Consider the following 18,347-nt stretch of genomic DNA (forward strand, 5'->3'; position numbering starts at 1 on the left):
TGTTTATTCTGTGTAAATAGAATACGTATTGTGTGTGGATTTTTTATGCACATTAAACGGAAGTTTATTCACTGATAATATGGAAAGCATGATAAATACAAAGAGCTGACGAATCCAAAACACAAACATTTTATACTATTTGTACACTGGTCATTTGGGATGGGGGCAGTTATAGCCATGGCCATCCATTCTCAGGGATTTCTCTTGGCTCTGGTCTCAGGATCACTCCTGGTGGTGTTTGGGGGATTATATTCAGTGCTGGGATTAAAGCTAAATGAGACACTATGGAGTATGGCGACAGGCACTGTAAGAGATAGGACCAAGACCTTGCAAAGCAGCCCACAAGCAAATCCTCGCACAAGGAAGTATCTGGGCAAAGTTAGAAAAACAGGATGTCAGTACCAGGTGTCTGCCTTGAGCTTCACTCAGTCTCCTAGATACATACATCAAAAAATGCAAAAAACTGTCAAGTACCCTTAGCATGTCATCCTAACTGCAGCATTTAGCCTTGAATGGGATTGGACCAGGACAAAGGCAGAGAAGAAAGGGTAACAGGCCAATAATGCTAAACTTCATGTAATTGGATCTTCCTGTAAGCCAAGGCACTCTATAAAATGTGTGTATATTTGGCAATAAAGTGAGTCGCCATCAACTGCTCCTGTTTCTCCGCACGCTCATCACCCTTCGCCTCATGCCCAAGCACCTGCCCGTACCCTGTGTGCAACAGTTCCAGGCACCTTGGGGAAAAAACTGTTCCCCAACAAGATACATGTAAGGCAAGTGTCTTAACCCCATTTATCTCTGCAGAATGTATAAATGAATATTTGTAAAAGGTAAAGGTAAAGGCCCTCCCGTTGATCATCGATTTGCTCGAGCGGGCCCAGTAACGTCTCCATTGGAGACTTTGTTGTTACTGTGTTTGGCATAACGAGTACATCACAGGGAGCTTGCCAGGCTCTGCCGTGCGGGCGAGATACTCTCGGTAGCTTGCCGGGCTCTCCGAGAGGGGTGGAGGAATCGAACTCAGTGACAAATACAAAACTGAGACAAAAAGAATGAAGAGTCAAAACTTCAAGAAGCAAGTTGTATCTGCAGAAGTTCGCATTCTGTTCTGTTTGAACCTTTTCCTCCTTTCTCTCTTAACTTTGACCCAAGGGTGTCTAGCTAAAGAACATCACAGAGGGCACAGACAGACAAATGTTAAAGATTCCCAGCACCTGTGGTCAGAGGACTGCACAAATGGGCACTGAGAGCTTTATGGGTATTTAGGGAATTCTTATTACTTTTTATATTATTTTCACTTTTTAAACTTCCAGGTACTGCCCCAACGTGACAACAGTTGCAGAAATGCACTTTGGCTCTATATCAAGTTATGTACTGTGAGAGACATATTATATTTCTGTCCAGAGAATCAAGATAGACCACATTGTGGTCTGAAACTATATACTTATGAAATTATACACTGATTAGATGCTGGTGAATTTTTTGTTGTTTTTTTTTCATGTATTTTTTTCCTCTTCACTATTTTGTTTTTTGGTTCTGGGCCACCCTGGGTGGTTCTCAGACTTACAGCTGGCTCTGTGCTTAGGGATCACTCCTACGGTGCCTGGGATTTTAACTTGGGTCAGCCATATGCAAGTAAAACATCCACCTGCTGTACTACCTCTTCAGTGCCCTCTCTACTGACTTTTCAAATGACATTCCTGACACAAAATTATGAGTAACATTACAGATAGGTTATAGTTAGAGGAAGCCAAGAGCTGTGCAAGTGGGAGATAGTGGTTTCCTGCTCAGTGTGAGGACTGAAACAAATCATTCACTTATCCCTGAATAGCACATATAGGGGAGACCCAATCAGAAGTTTTTGAGGATGGAATGTTCCTGAGAATTGTGATCCACACAGAAGAAGAGACAGAAATTTTAGCATAATTTTAGCTGATTAATTTATGTCCAACAAGAATCATTCTTCTCCAGATGAAAACAGGATCCAAGTATTACAACATAGTATTTAAAACAACTTACTGTAATCCAAAATTGCTTTTCATAAAAGAACCAGGAAAATGGGCCCAATTCTCAAATGTGAAGATAAATAGACACCGATCTCAAAATGACCCAGAAGTTGGAACTATCTGTTGCTACAGATCTTATTCACATGGCCAGTGTCTTGCAGACTCAGGTGTATGAAATATAATTTAATCTACTACTTTTATCATAAGTTAATTTCCCCACAAAATCACAAATACAATTTTTACTTATCACTGAATAGTTTCTTAGAAGCAACAATTAATTTCTTAGGTTAAAATCTTTATTTAGGGTCAGAAATATAGCATGAGAAATAATATATTTGCCTGAACATGACTATGGACACATAGCTGCTACCCTGGCTCAAATCCCTGATATAACATATGATCCCCTGAGCATGAGTCACAGGTCACCCTAGAGCCAGAATTATCCCCGGAGCACTGGTGTGTATGGTTCCCCACTCCCAAAAATAATACTTTACCTGGTGTACTTGAAGACTGAGCAATTTTGTCACTGGAGGAATCTCCACTAATGATCTGAGCAAATACATCTGAAAATACCTGAAAATATAAAGACTGTATTGGCAACAGGATTTCTCATCGGGCACACAAGCACACGTGAAAAAGAGAAATTCTAAACCATTATGTGTCGTCATTATAGATTTTTAAAGCTATAAATATAAGATTAGTTAGCTTCCACAAATACAATCTATGAAAGCTATCGTAGATGTAACAGGTAGAAATTTTAAAATTCATTATAGTGATAATTATAATAGATAAAATGGAAATTTTAAAACATAACATATGTGATTAAATTTTAGTTTATCCATGTATTAGAATATTTAGTAGGCACAAAAATGCATTTTGAAAGAATAGTCAATGGAATCAGAAAGGACTTCTGACAAAATGGTTATATTATATAATCACACTTTAAAAAATATATGAGTATATGGGTCAGAGAAAGGTACTTGTCTTGCATATGGCTGCATTGACTGTGACCCTGGTTTAGGTCCCTGGCACATATAGGTGTGCATGTACAAAAAAGACTAAATGATGAAATACAAGTAAAAAGATATGTGCTTTGTATAGTGATAGTATAAAAGGAGTATTATCACCTTCATAATCTCTGGGAGCAAATAACTTGCCCATTGAAAACAGTGTTAAGAGACACTCACAAAAACCCAACACTTCAGTGCAGAGGTGTTGATTTGTACAGGAAAGGAACATGAGAGGATAGTGCTTTCTTTGGAGTAAGAGGCTCTTATATGTTTTCATGGGTGATTTCTTTGCCTGGTATTGATATCCTGAAGTCATCACTTTATTCCTATTTGTAACAAGCAACAGAGAATTTTGTTGGAAGGAAAGAATTATCTCTGCTAAAAAACTGAGGTGAAAAAATGAGATGATAGCCCAAAGAGACTCTTGGCAGGAGGCTCAGTCCCACAGTCCTCCAGGACCAAGGAAGAAGCTACATGGGCAAAGGTGACCAGTTCCACTCTGGGATCTCAGGGCAGCTGCTGCTTAGTCACAGCCAACTGTTCAGGCAGAAATTCCTGCCAAATGTGCCATAACCTTTGGATGTCTGGGTCATAGTTGGCAGCTGAACTTTTATATTAAATATTTTGTTCTTGTTTGGTCCAAGGCGATCCTGTTCCAGTTTATGTTTTCCTATTTCTTTACTAGCCACTGCTTTTGCCCGAGCAAGCTCTTCTCCATACTTGAGTCAAAGCTTTCTTAACTGTAGCATGCTTTTGAACTCTGTGAATTTGTTCTTGAAGCTTTTTCAAAAACATTCTATTGACAGTGAGAATTTTCTCTGTTGCTGGAAGCTGTTCTGTAAGTTTTGTAATCTTCGTTTCGGCATTTCGAACAGGTTCTCTCTTCTTAGCTTCCTGTTGTATTAGATTCTTTAAAACAGATTCATCTTTCATCAAGAGAATTCTATGTTTTTAAGTTTTGCTTCAGCATCTGTAACCTGCTTAGTAACCATTGCTACTCTGCCAATTCCATCAATTTCCACATCAGAACTTGCGGGAGATGATGAACTTGTCTTCAGCTGATCTGATTTAATTAAACGCTGTTTCTCTCGATTGGCAATCTCTTCCTTTAACAATCTATATTCAATTTTCTTTTCTTCAGGCAATGCTTCAGGTGTACGCATGGGATCATCTTCTTTCTCGGATTTTGGTGGTACTTTTGGTTTTGAAGCTTGCTCAGCAGTGCGTCTTGCTTCTTTAATCATGGACTCCAATCCACCAAAAACACTGTTTGTTGACTTGGAAGCCTCTCCCTCAGATTCACTGTCATCTGACTCACTCAGCGTTACAACCACTGATTTATGTTTTGGAAGCGATATTACAGTTCGTGGAAGGCGAGGTCCTCTGTGAAACTTTGGATTCTGTATTCTAGGCTGAGATACTGTATTAATACTGACAACAGATAGATTGTTTCTTGGCACAGGCTGTGAATTGTTCAGAACTGGAGGTGAGGGTGGGTCACTGTTACTGGATGTTTCCTCTGGTTTAAAAGCTCTTTTATTTGCTAGAGATTTAAGCAGCTCTTCTCGAAGCAGCATCTCTTCCTCATCTGCAAAAGGTGGTTTTGGAGGCTGCTCTGGATCCTCAGGAGGGAGAGGTGGTAAGGGTGGTGGAGGAGGTAGAGGTTCATGAGAAACGCACAACCCTTCCACGTAAGGCTGGCTCAAAGGAGGCAGAGAAGAAACCTGAGGTGGTGGAGGCAAAGAAATAGATGGTGCTGAAGAAAAATACCCCAGTGAACATTCAGAGAAGAATGGTGGCTGCACTGGTGAAGGAGCTGGAGAATTGGTTTCACTATCTGTATCCATAGCAACTTCTTCATAGTTATCATACTGATAAATCCCTCCTCCACTATCAGTAGGTTGCTTATCTAGGGATCTTCTTAGGTCAGGATCTGAAGATTTACTTCTTGATCTCCTCTTTCCACCAACTAATTTCATGAATCTATTATATTGGTCCTCCTGATTTGAAAGATCTCGAATTTTTCTGATTTCTTCTTCTCTTTTCCTCCTCTCTTCTTCTTCAGCTTGTTTCCTCTGATCCTCGTCTTTTTGTCTTTCCTGTTCTTTTTGTTGCTGCAATTTCTTCCAGGCTTTTGTTTGCTCTTTCCTCAATGCTTCCACTACCCAGCCGTCGCCACACTCCAGGATGCTTTCCGGACCCGTGTGGCAGCTCCGGCCGAGACCCACGCACGACTGAAGACCCACAGAACAAGATAAGCAGAACTCTCTGAGACCTTGGACTCCAGGCTCGGCGGACCCAGGGACAGAGCTTCTCTGCTTGCTCCCACCACCACAGGTGACAAAGGGATACTAATCAGGAGCCCCACCCTACCCTGCCCTGTCTGCTTCCATCAACCACCCAGGGATCGAATTGAGCACAGGAGACCCACCCTACCCAGATAAATACCCCACTGGCAGACTTCCACTCTCAACACTACTTCCACTACCCAGCCGTCGCCACACTCCAGGACGCTATCCTGACCCGCGCGGCCGCTTTGCGCCGCGCAACACATCATAAGACACTAAATACCCATCTTCCAGAATTGTCATACCATATTTGATAGGGTTCAAATATGGTAACACCTACAAGGGTGATTAGAGGTCACCCCAAAAGCCTCTATCCCTCTCGGAAAGACTGGCAAGCTACCGAGAGTATTCCGCCCGCACAGAAGAGCCTGGCAAGCTATCCGCTGTGTATTCGATATGCCAAAACCAGTAACGACAACTGGTCTCATTCACCTGACCCTGAAGGCTTCACCGACATGGCAGCTCTGAGAAGGATGAGAAAGGAGAGGCCGACAAAATCTCAAGGCCGACCTAGGCTGCCACAACAAAGGAAGACAAAAATGATCGTCTGTACTTTCAATGCACGTACGCTAGCATCAGATGCATCCATCGAGGACCTGATGGTACAAGCGCGAATGATCAAGTACGACATCATTGGTCTGACCGAGACAAGAAGGCACGAATCTCACCATGCCGTTTTCGACACTGGAGAAGAATTGTTCCTCGGAACATGCGATAAAAGAGGTGTCAGAGGCATCGGTGTCCTTGTCAACACAAACTTGGCCAAGAGCATTGATTCATTCGAATGCCTAACAACCCGAATCAGACGTTTACATTTGAATAGATGTGGCTCACTGCCTGCAGTTTCTATCTTCGTTGTCTACGCACCAACATCTCATTATGATGAAAGAGAAATCGAGAAGTTCTACATGGAGCTAGAGAAGTTCTATAAAGAAGACCACACCTTCTACAAGATCATTGTGGGTGATTATAATGCCAAGATAGGACCGAGAATATCAGCTGAAGAACTTCACATCGGGACCCATGGCCTAGAATGGAACGAACAGGGTGAGAGACTGTCTGAGTTCATCATGTCGACCAAGACCATTCATGGTAACTCACAGTTCCAGAAGGCAGAATCTAAACGATGGACATGGGAGTCTCCCGGTGGACGATTCCACAACGAAATAGACCACATCATATTCAATCGACGGTTTTGCCTGACTGATGTCGCTGTTGTCCCAAAATTTCGAACGGGATCGGACCACCGTCTCCGTGCAAAATTCTACTTCACAGACCGGGGAGAAAGGGCTGCAAAGTTCAAAAAGAGAACTCCCAGAATGACCACCAACTGGGAACTCTTTGATACTATTGCGGCAACATGGGAAGATGCCATTGTAGACAACATTGACGAGGAATACGATCGACTGGTTCAGCACCTCCATGAATGTGCGAGGAACGCCAAGAGAGAGATAGCCACAAAAAGTCGCCTATCTTCGAAAACTCTTGATCTAATTCGCCAGCGTGGTTTGGTGCATGCCTCAGGCAACTGCAAGCTAACGTCCGAGCTCGCAAAACAGTGCAGAGATGCGATCAAGGAAGACGTCAAAGAGAGAAGAGCAGAAGTACTGGTAGATGCGGCAGAAGCCGGGAAAAGTATTCGTAACGCCCGCCTGTCCTTCGCCAACTATAAGACCAAGATGACTGCCCTCCGACGTCCTGATGGATCCATCACATCCTCCAGAACGGCAATGGAGAAGATTATCCATGACTTCTACTCAAATCTCTTCGATAGCCATGTCCACTTGCCGACATACCAAATTCCACAGGATGGATATGTCGTTCCCAACGTTCTCCCTTCTGAAATCTGGCACGCCATTTCCTCGGTAAAGAAAAAAACAGCACCCGGCCCAGACAAGGTCAGACCTGAACACCTGAAGAACCTGCCGTCAGTACTCATCAATACACTGGCTCGGCTCTTCACTCGCTACCTGTCTGAATGCAAGGTTCCATCCCAATGGAAAACCAGCAGGACCATACTACTGTTCAAGAAGGGAGACATCCATGACATTGGCAACTAGCGCCCGATCTGCCTATTGTCTGTCATCTACAAGTTGTTCACTCAAGTCATCCTAAATAGGATTGGCAGAACACTAGATGAAGGACAACCATTCGAGCAAGCAGGGTTCCGCAAAGGATTCAGCACCATCAACCATATCCACACGATAACCAAGCTCATTGAGGTTTCTCGGGAGTTCAAGATGCTGCTCTGTTTAACGTTCATTGATTTAAAGAAGGCCTTTGATTCTCTTGAGACGGAAGTGGTCATTGAAGCCCTAGCCAAACAGGGCATTCAAACTCAATACATCAGGATCCTCTGTGAGCTGTATTACAGATTCACTACCAGGATCTCACCATTCTACAAAGAAGTGATCGTTGATGTCAAGAGTGGGGTGTGGCAGGGTGATACCATTTCACCGAAACTCTTCAGTGCCACCCTCGAGAACATCATGTGACGACTGGAATGGGAAGGAATGGGAGTGAAGATAGATGGTCGGCAACTACAGCACCTCCGCTTTGCTGATGACATTGTTTCAATAACACCAAACATCAGCCAAGCGGCACAAATGCTGGCCGACTTTGACCTTGAGTGTGGAAAGGTAGGACTACAGCTGAATCTTACGAAGACAATGTTTATGAGAAACAGCCTTGTTCCTGACGCCCCATTCGCTCTCAACGGAATGACCATCTCCGAAAGCAACAGCTATGTGTACCTAGGTCGAGAAGTCAACATGACAAATGACCTGGCACCTGAGCTGCGCAGGAGGAAGAGAGCGGCTTGGAACGCCTTCAAGAACGTCGAAGAAATAGCTAAGAGGACGAAGAACCTCCGGCTCCGGGCACATCTCTTTGATTCCACTGTTCTTCCTGCATTAACATTTGCCTCAGAGACCTGGGCCCTACGCAAACAAGATGAGAACACTTTTCAGGTCTCCCAAAGAAGAATAGAAAGAGCTATGCTTGGAATATCAGATTTCACTCAAATGACAGAAAGAATCCGGAGTTCTGACATCCGTCGAGGATCAAGGATCGGGGACGCTGTCTCATTTGCGAAGGTGTCGAAAATCAGATGGGCCGGTCACGTAATGAGATTTAAAGACGACCGCTGGACTAGAGCCGTTACCGACTGGATTCCACGGGATGTCAAAAGATCACGTGGCCGCCCACCTACCAGATGGTCAGACTTCTTCGTCAAGATCATGAACGATCGGTTTGAAGCCCTTCATGTTCCCGGAGCGAACAGATGCCATTGGGCTACACTAGCACACGACAGGAACAAATGGAGACATTACTGGTGCCGCTCGAGCAAATCGACGACTAACGGGAAGTTAAGTGATTAAGTGATTAAGTGATTTTGTTCTTATATCTTACCAACTGATTCACATTTTAAAATTTTTATTTTGCTGGGTCAAATGGGAGCTCAATTTCTAATTTGTTGAGAATCGTCCATACTGCTTTCCAAAAAGGCTGAACCTGTCGGCATTCCCACCAGCAATGAAGGAGGGTCCCTTTCTTGCCACATCTGTGCCAACACAGGTTGCTTTTGTTCTTTTGGATGTGTCCCAGTCTCTGAGGTTTGAGATGATATCTCATTGTTGTTTTGATCTGCATCTCCCTGGTGATTAATGAAGTAGAGCATTTTCTGCCTTTTGGCCATTCGGATTTCTTCTTTGAGAAAGTTTCTGTTCATTTTGTCGCCCCATTTTTTTGATGAGGTTGGATGTTTTCTTCTTGTGGAGTTCAACCAGTACTTTGTATATCCTTGATATCAACCCCTTGTTGGATGTGTACTCGGCGAATATCATTTCCCATTCTTTAGACTGTCTTTGTATTTTGGTCACTGTATCTTTTGAGGTGCAGAAGCTTCTTAGTTTAAGATAGTCCCACCCCACTCCTGGAAATATGTCCCAGAGAGGCAAAAAAGTATAGTCAAAGTGAAGTCTGCACTTGTTTGTTCATTGCAGCACTGTTTACAATAGCTAGAATCTGGAAAAAACCTGAATGCCCAAGAACAGATGACATGTAAAAGAAACTTTGGTACATCTACACAATGGAGTACTATGTAGCTGTTAGAAAAGATGAAGTCATGAAATTTATATACAAGTGGTACTATATGGAAAGTATCATGCTAAGCAAAATGAGTCAGAAAGAGAGGGACAGACATAAAAAGATTGCATTTATCTGGGGAACATAAAGTAGCAAAATAGGAGACTAACACCCAAGAATAGCAGAGTACCAGGTTTTAAGTACCAGTAGGTTTACTCCATGGCTTGGAGGCCAGCCGCACATGAAGGGAGGAAAGGTAGCTCAGATAAAGAAGGGAGCACCAAATAAAGGGTGTTAAGAGGATCCTCCCAGGATGGGAGATGCATGTTGAGAGTAGACTCTAGACCGAACATGACTGCCATTCAATGCCTCTTTTGCAAACCACAGCACCCAAAAGGAGAGAGAGAACAAGGGGTAATTCCCTGCCCCAGTGGCAGGGTGGGATGGGGGAAACAGGAGGGCGTGGGAGGGATACTGGGATCAGTGGTGGTGGAGAATGGGCACTGGTGGAGGGACGGGTACTCGATCATTGTATAACTGAAACCCAAGCACAAAAATTTGTAAATCTACAACTGTATCTCATGGTGTTTTACTAATAAAAATCTAATTTTTTTTTACTTTTCCAAAATAAAGCAGATGTCCATGTCTCGATTTTGGATTGCTGTTTCACATTCTCTCTAGATTCACCTAAAATATCTCAATAAACTTTTCTGACTAAGAAGGAAAGAGATAGATAAAAGTGATCTCTCTCATATGTGCAGTTTAAAGATACACAGCAACAGCAACAAAGGTCCAAAGGCAACATAACAGGAGACCTGATGCATAAGGGCAAGTCTGGAGAGAGGGGGTTGGACTCTGTGGGAGGAGGAGCGGTCACACTGGTGATGGGTGCGGTGTTGGAATTATCTGCATGAGAAACCATTATTAACAGCGCTGTACACTACAGAATCTCAATTTAAAAATTTAAATAAGACTTTGCTGACTATTGTAAAAATAGACCAAAGTATAACTGTCTTCAAAAGTCTTAACAGAAAATGAGCAGAATTCATGTAATTAAAATCAATTCTGTTTCCATCAGCATTCAAGGAAAGTGTGCAGAGTAACTCTTTTACAGAGTACTTGTAGACTACTTAATCTTTCAGGAAGAAATGGTGTTTTGAGTTATACAGAATTAGTGATATTTGAAGTTACATGTCTGTGACCCAGACTTACCTAGTTATTCATTCAGAAACTCTGCACTTATATCCCTAATTTAATTTTTTATATGTATAACTAGGGCTGAAGCGAAAGCACAGTGGGTAGGGCATTTGCCTTGCATGCGGTGGACCCGGGTCTGATTTCTTTGTCCCTGTTGGAGAGCATGACAAGCTTCTGAGAGTATCCTGCCCACACAGAAGAGCCTGGCAAGGTCTCTGTGGCATATTAGATACACCAAAAACAGTAATAAGTCTCACAATGGAGACATTACTGGTGCCCGCTGGAGCAAATACATGAACTACAGGATGACAATGCTACAGAGCTATATATACATATATATGACTTATATTTCATAAAGTAATTATGACTTACAGCAAGTAAAGCACATGTTGTTTACATGGTTCCTGATCCACATCACCTTGTACACTAAAGCAAGTCATATGATATTATTTAAAAGTACTTGTTATCCAGGAATTACTCTAGCATGCTGGTCAACTAAGTGGGTCATATGTTTTTCTAGGTTTGGTAACTGCTTAGAACTAAGTAAGGTTAAGTTTGTTAGCTTCTATAAAAGGTAAATATCCTTTTGGGAATCCTCATAATCTGGATCACTTCTGCACATGCAACAACGCTGGCATTTGAATTCGTGGTTGTAGTTAAAAAATACAATAAGATATAACCTCTTCATGTGAGAATAGCTTATATTATTCTTTCCCAATAATAAGTGCTAATGGGAATTCAGAGAAAAGGGAATCTTCATTTACTGTTGGTAGAAACACAAACTGACTTAGCCTTAATGGAAAATAGTATGAGAAGTTTTAAATAAAATAATAAATTTAAAAATACAACTACTGGGGCTGGAGCGATAACACAGCGGATAGGACGTTTGCCTTGCATGTGGTTCAACCCAGGTTCAATTCCTCCGTCCCTCTCAGAGAACCCAGCAAGCTCCCGAGAGTATCCCACCCGCACAGCAGAGCCTGGAAAGCTCCCCGTGGCGTATTCGATATGCCAAAAACAGTAACAACAAGTCTCACAATGGAGAAGTTACTGGTGCCCACTCAAGCAAATTGATGAACAATGGTAGGACAGTGCTTCAGTGCTACAGAAGTAAAACACATTGGGCAGAGGAAAAAATTCATGGCTCTGTAAGGGCTACCACTGCATTTTTTTTTTTTTGCTTTTTGGGTCACCCGGCGATGCCCAGGGGTTACTCCTGGTGGTGCTCAGGGGACCATATGGGACCCTGGGAATTGAAGCCGGGTCAGCCACGTGCAAGGCAAACACCCTACCCGCTGTGCTACTGCTCTAGCCCCTACCACTGCATATTTTTTAAATTTTTTTTTATTAGTGAAACACCATGAGGTACAGTTGTAGATTTACAAATTTTTGTGCTTGGGTTTCAATTATACAATGATCAAATACCCATCCCTCCACCAGTGCCCATTTTCTACCACCATGGATCCCAGTATTCCTCCCACACCCATTCCCCCCCATCCCACCCTGCCTCTGTGGCAGGGCATTTCCTTTTGTTCTCTTTCTCCTTTTGGATGTTGTGGTCTGCAAAAGAGGCATTGACCACTGCATATTTTTGACATTTCCTTAAGAACTGAATATTGGGGCTGGAATGATAGCACAGCAGGTAGGGCTTTTGCCTTGCATGCAGCCGACCTGGGTTTGACTCCCAGCTTCACATATGGGGAGTAATTCCTGTGTGTAGATCCAGGAGAAATCCCTGAGCATTGCCGGGTGTGACCCAAAAAATACAAAAAAAGAAAAATGAAAAAAAAAGAAGCTGAATATTCTCTGGAGTTTTCTCAGTGGGGACAGGCAGGCTCCCCTTTTCCCTGTACTTTTGGAAGCCCAATAACCATGCCCACCTCATAGAGCCATAGCCACCACCATGTTGACTCATTCACAGGCCCTGCTCTTCAGATTCTTGAACTAAATCTCTGAGGAGATACAAGACAAGCACCTGAAATTCATAGACACACTGAATCCCCCATTGAAAACTCTGAGGTGCCCTTGGAGGGGGTACAGGGTTGGGGGAAGGTTGGAGGCCTAAGTCCCTGCCCTGAAAAAGCCCAGGCAGCCACACCCATACCCTACTGATGATGTCAAGCCAACTGCCTATGGCCTAAGTACACGCTTCACTAGGACTCTCTACAGATTCATTACATTTCTATAGATCCTGAAGTTTCTGGACTGTAGAATCACAAAACAACTAGGGAGCCTGCGACTCTCTCTCACTGTCTGTGTTTGGTGGTCTCAGGCTGCTTCCCCACCCCAGCCTGCAACCACTGCCAACAGATGCATGAAGAAGGTAACATGGCCGATAGGCTGGTTGATGATCAGTTGCCATTTATTCCACGGTTCCCATGCGTCTCTTCCAATCTCACTGCGTGTCCCATATCAGTCTCACACTGCCCCTCATTCCCATCTCTCCTGTTTCCCTTGCTAGTGTCTCTGAGCTCCATCTCACAGCATTGTCTCTCTTTGGTTCTCTCTACAACTCCAAACCTTGCTGGTAGGAACCACATCCCAGTCCAGTAGCACAAACAACATATGAAAACCCTTCTTCCACTCAAAGGCCAAATACCACTTAGGGGTGTTTCTCCTCTCCTTAGCCCAATAACTTAATTAACATCTTAATTATACTTCTTAATATTAGTTATTTAGATGGACACAGTAAGAGATACATTAAGCTTGTAGGGTGGCTCTCCTGGGAACATCTCACTATAGATCTCAAACTACAGGCCAGATTGATCTTTCCTAACCCTAACGGGGTCTTAATCTAGTTATTACTTTTTGAATCATGACAGAATATGTCCATGACCATGCTCTTAACTTATAGTTAAGTATTAAGGTGCTTTAGCCTGAGCCACTTTGATACCAGGTTAGCTCAGAGCTTGCCCTGAGTCCATCCAGTCCCTCGTCTGGACTCTGTTTTTGGGGTGCTATGAAGTAAGGGCATCAGAAAACAGATGTCCAGGAGTGAATGTCATTTGGAATCAATTAACTCCCAAGTTACAAAAGCATATCATTAACTGTGTCTATACAAAAAGAACATTGCTCTGAATTAACTATGCAAAGGACTTAAGGAGAAGAGAAAAGCAATATTTACAAGTTAACAGAGTCTGATTAAGAGATAAAGGTGATTGACCAGTTGGGGAAGCAGAGCACAAAGGAAGAGGTTACAAGTAAACACAGACAAATGGGAGTACTATGATGGGAGTAAGCAATTAACCTAAGCACTCTGTGGCAAGGCAGGAAGCACAAACCAATAGGAGCACACCAATTATATGAGAAAGTAACATAGAAGTCAACTACACTCAACCAACAAAAACATTAACACAGGTGTTGTTACATATGATTAGTGACAAAGAGCTTAGTAAAGTCTTAGTAAAGTCTTAACAACCCCATTGTGAGATATAACAATTTTCACAAATTTTATTTTGCTGAAATATTTTTGATAATTCCTTTAGTAATAGGGTTGGTACAAGAAATATAGAACAGATTACTGTGTACATGCTAAGGGGGAGTGCTTGAGGGCTAGTTGGTAAAATGGGGACAATGGTGAAGGGAAGGTCACTCAGGGGTGGGATTGGTATTGGAATATCAAAAGCCCATAACAACTTTATTACGAACTGCTTTGTAAATAATGATGTTTAAATAAATTTTTTTAAAAAGAAAATGAATACTTTTTCTACCTTCAATGGAGCGATAGCACAGCGGTAGGGCGTTTGCCTTACAAGTGGCCAACATGGCCGACTGGAGTTCGATTCCTCCACCCCTCTCGGAGAGCCCGGCAAGCTACTGAGAGTATCTCGCCTGCACAGCAGAGCCTGGCAAGCTACTCCTGACGTACTCAATATGCCAAACACAGTGACAACAAGTCTCATGACGGAGACGTTACTGGGCCCCCTCGAGCAAATCAATGAACAACGGGAGGACCATGATACCGTGATTTTCCCATAATACACTGGTTAATATTATTCTTTTAATTTACTGGATGATAAATGAGAGAAACAACCTGATAGATATTACATTATAAAGCATATAACTCAGTTACTAAAATGAACAGAAATACGTGAAATTGTACCTGAATACTTTCATGATCACTGGGGTGCAACAGAAAATGGACCTCTTGCAAAGTTGTCACTTGATTCTTGTTACTAAACTTGGCCACTTCCGAGAGGATTAACTCAGCAAAAATTCTTTTAGGAAAACCCAGATTTCCTGTTCCTATTGCCGGAAATGCAATTGATCTCAAGGACAAGCTCTCAGTGAGTTCCAAACATTCCTGGATTATCTCTTCCATGATCTGAAAAGCACAAAGCCCACCTTTATACAAATTGCCTACAAATGGGAGTCTGAACAAAAGGCAAAATAATTAATGCTACCTAGTCCTTTTCGTTTTCAGCAGATGTTAGAAGCCATCAGAAAGAGAAAGATAAAAGGTAAAAGAGAAGAATAATAGAAAACGATTATAGAAGAATAACATTTTAAAAAAATAAAAGAGAGAGAGAGACCCTCCAAAAAGACTGGAAATTATTTATCAGTGAAGGAAATAAACAAAACAATTACTGAAATACTGTCCTTATAACTTTGTCTTTTCATGCCCATATTTTGCTCTTCTCACTAAAGTTATATTGATCGAATACATATTCGTTAAGCCCCACTCATGGTAGTGCATTGAATCAAGTAGCTATTTAAATCAAAGTAGCTTAGTCCTAGAGATTGTATTAACTAATCTCCAAGAGGTGTCAGCGAAAGCTGCAAGAGGTTACCATAAATATGGAGCCTGCTAAGAATGTGACAGATTACAGTGGATAAACAGAGCCAGCATGCATTATATGAATAGAAAGTCCAAAGAGCCACCCAATTTCTGGAGACTACTAATCCCGGGCCCACCTTGTGTGCATTCGCGCTGTGATTTTTCCAACCTGGTGCCACCACATGGAGCACGAAACGGCAGGGAAGACTATAACCTTTGGTTGGAAGAACCGTGCCCACATCCACAGTCCTGGTTTTTTTGAGTCCATCCAAATCCTCTTGAATCTTTGGCCCAGCACTTTTCAAGATGGCTTGAGAAAGGGGCCCTCTGTTAAGTTCAAGAGTCAGGGGAATGGAGTTGACAATAACATCAGTCTTAAAGGAAAAAAGATCAACAATTATTTTCAAACACCAACAAAATACGTTCATCAAGAATTATTAGTACAAGGAAGGTAATGTAAGATAATTTAAGTTTTCAGATTCTAAAACACCAAATGACACAAAAATATTACTATATACTAATTTATGGAATAATAGAGAAATGTGGAAAAACAATATAAAAGTGGTATGTGATGGTTTAAAGACTTCCCAGGAAGTACCTTCAATGACTGGTAAAGACCAGGAGAAGTAGAGACTCAGAAATGAAAATAGTAGCAGTAGGCAGGAAGAGATAATGAAGTCATTTGGGAAGGAGACTTCATGATATTAGCATGACAGACTATGACCCTGAGCAGATTAATTTGACCTATAGAGACCTTTTCCAGGAAATGGGGCAAGAACAGTCAGCAGGTAACTGAAATTTTCATAGATGGTAAAAAGCCATGGAAACACAAACTTTAATATAGAAGCTTTTTTGCTCATCAGTATGAGCAAATTAATTAAGGAATTTAAGACTTTAAGGGGGTGGGTTAGTGAGCAGGGAGCTCTTCTTGCATAAGGCTAACCCAGGTTTGATCTCTAGCACCCAACATAATCACCCTAGCCCCAGTAGAATAATCCATGAGCATATACCTTGGGCATACACCTGAACAATGCAGAGTATGGCCAAAAGACAAAAACAAATGTCAATAAGAGTTAAAGGGAATGTGGTCAAGTGATTTTCAAAGCTGCTCTTGCACAGGTCACTAATGGGGAAACTACAACAGGTGTTGTAGCATCGTAATTTACACAACAATGGAGATAAAGGACTAAAAGAAATGCCTCACAGTTCAGGGTTCAAGAATGTTGAGGATCATGGATAGAGACACAATAGAGCAAGCAGCAACGTCAAAGAAGGAAATCACATACAAAGGAGCACCCGTTACATTCACAGCAGACCTATCAGAGGAAACCCTCCAAGCCCAAAGGCAAGGGTTGGATATACTGAAAAAACTCACTGAAATGAACGCTTCACCAAGAATACTCTATCCGGCTAAAATCTCACTCAAACTCGAGGGAAGGGCACACTATTTTCTAGATAAACAGCAGCTCAGGAACTTCATAGACTCAAAACCAAACCTAAAAGAAGGGCTAAAGGGGCTACTATAAGACAAGACAAACCCTAAAAGCACAACAGACCCTTACAGAAAGATGACACAAAACCCCATAACAATAATCTCTCTCAATGTCAATGGTCTAAATTCACCAATTAAGAGACACAGAGTGGCAAAGTGGATTCAGAGACAGAAACCAACATGCTGCTGCCTACAAGAAACTCATCTCAACAGTCAGAGCAAACACAGACTCAAACTTAAAGGTAGGAAAACAATCCTGCAAGCAAACAGCACCCTCAAAAAAGCTGGGGTGGCCATATTAGTATCCGACAACATCAATTTCAGGTTGAAAGAGATTAGAAGGGACAGCGAAGGCCATTTTCTGTTAATCAAGAAAAAAGTACAAAAGGAAGAAATCACACTCTTAAATGTATACGCACCTAATGAGGGAACAGCTAAATATTTAAAACAACTGCTAACAGATTTTAAGGAGGATATTGCTAGCAACAAAACAGTAGCTAGTGACTTCTATCACCTCTGGAGAGATCAGCAAGAACAAAACTCAGCAAGGAAACATTGGCTTTGAAGGAAGAAAGAGAAGAGAGAGAGCTTATAGACCTATAGAGGGCTTTACACTCCCCGCAAAAAAGAATACACATTCTTCTCCAGTGTCCACGGAACATTTTCCAAAATAGACCATGTGCTAGGACACAAAACATACATCAATAGAATCAGGAATATCAACAATCTTTTCAGACCACAATGCACTGAGAATAGAAGTGAATCACACACAGACACGAAGAACCAAATCAAAAAACTAGAAATTAAAGAACTCAACGTTGAACAATGAGTGGGTTAGGAAAGAAGTCAAGGACGAAATCAAAAGATACCTGAAAACAAATGAAAATGAAGACACGAGCTACCAAAACCTATGGGGTGCAGCTAAAGCCATGTTAAGGGGAAAACTTCTAGCTCTGCAAGCTTTTCTCAGGAAGGGCTTATATAAACAACTTGACTTCACAGCTCAATATCTTAGAAAAGAATCAACAAAAGGAGCCCAAATAAGGCAGAAGGAAAGAGATCATAAAACTTAGAGCAGAAATCAACGATATGGAAACCAAAAAAAAAAAAATGCAAAAGATCAATGAAACCAAGAGCTGGTTCTTCAAGAAAATAAACAAGATAGATAAACCGCTAGCAAGACTCAGACTACTTTGAAAGTTTGTATACTAAGAAAAAAGAGAACCTAGAAGAAATGGATAAATTTCTAGATTCCTATAATATCCCAAGGCTGAATCAAAAAGATCTAGACTGCCTGAATAGACCTATCAACATCAAGTAAATTGAAACTGTAATAAAAAGTCTTCCCCCCCAAAAAAATCCAGGTCCAGATTGATTCACTAGCAAATTTTTTCAAACATTTAAAGAGGACCTACAAACAGTTCTTCT

General features: G+C 41.8%; 1 protein-coding gene across 1 annotated transcript in view; it reads right to left on the minus strand.

Annotated features, from left to right (window-relative positions):
* Positions 1-18,347, minus strand: part of LOC130018619 (protein mono-ADP-ribosyltransferase PARP14-like) — a 159,984-nt gene that overhangs the window by 79,984 nt on the left and 61,653 nt on the right. Inside the window, exons 7-9 of the mRNA XM_056109406.1 lie at positions 15,565-15,801; positions 14,753-14,974; positions 2,504-2,582 (exon numbers count right to left, since the gene is read on the minus strand). Of these exons, the coding sequence (XP_055965381.1) occupies positions 2,504-2,582; positions 14,753-14,974; positions 15,565-15,801 (538 nt within the window). The remainder of the gene's footprint in view (positions 1-2,503; positions 2,583-14,752; positions 14,975-15,564; positions 15,802-18,347) is intronic.

Source organism: Sorex fumeus, unplaced genomic scaffold (genome assembly GCF_029834395.1).
Source record: "Sorex fumeus unplaced genomic scaffold, SorFum_2.1 ptg000265l, whole genome shotgun sequence".
Lineage (NCBI taxonomy): Eukaryota > Metazoa > Chordata > Mammalia > Eulipotyphla > Soricidae > Sorex > Sorex fumeus.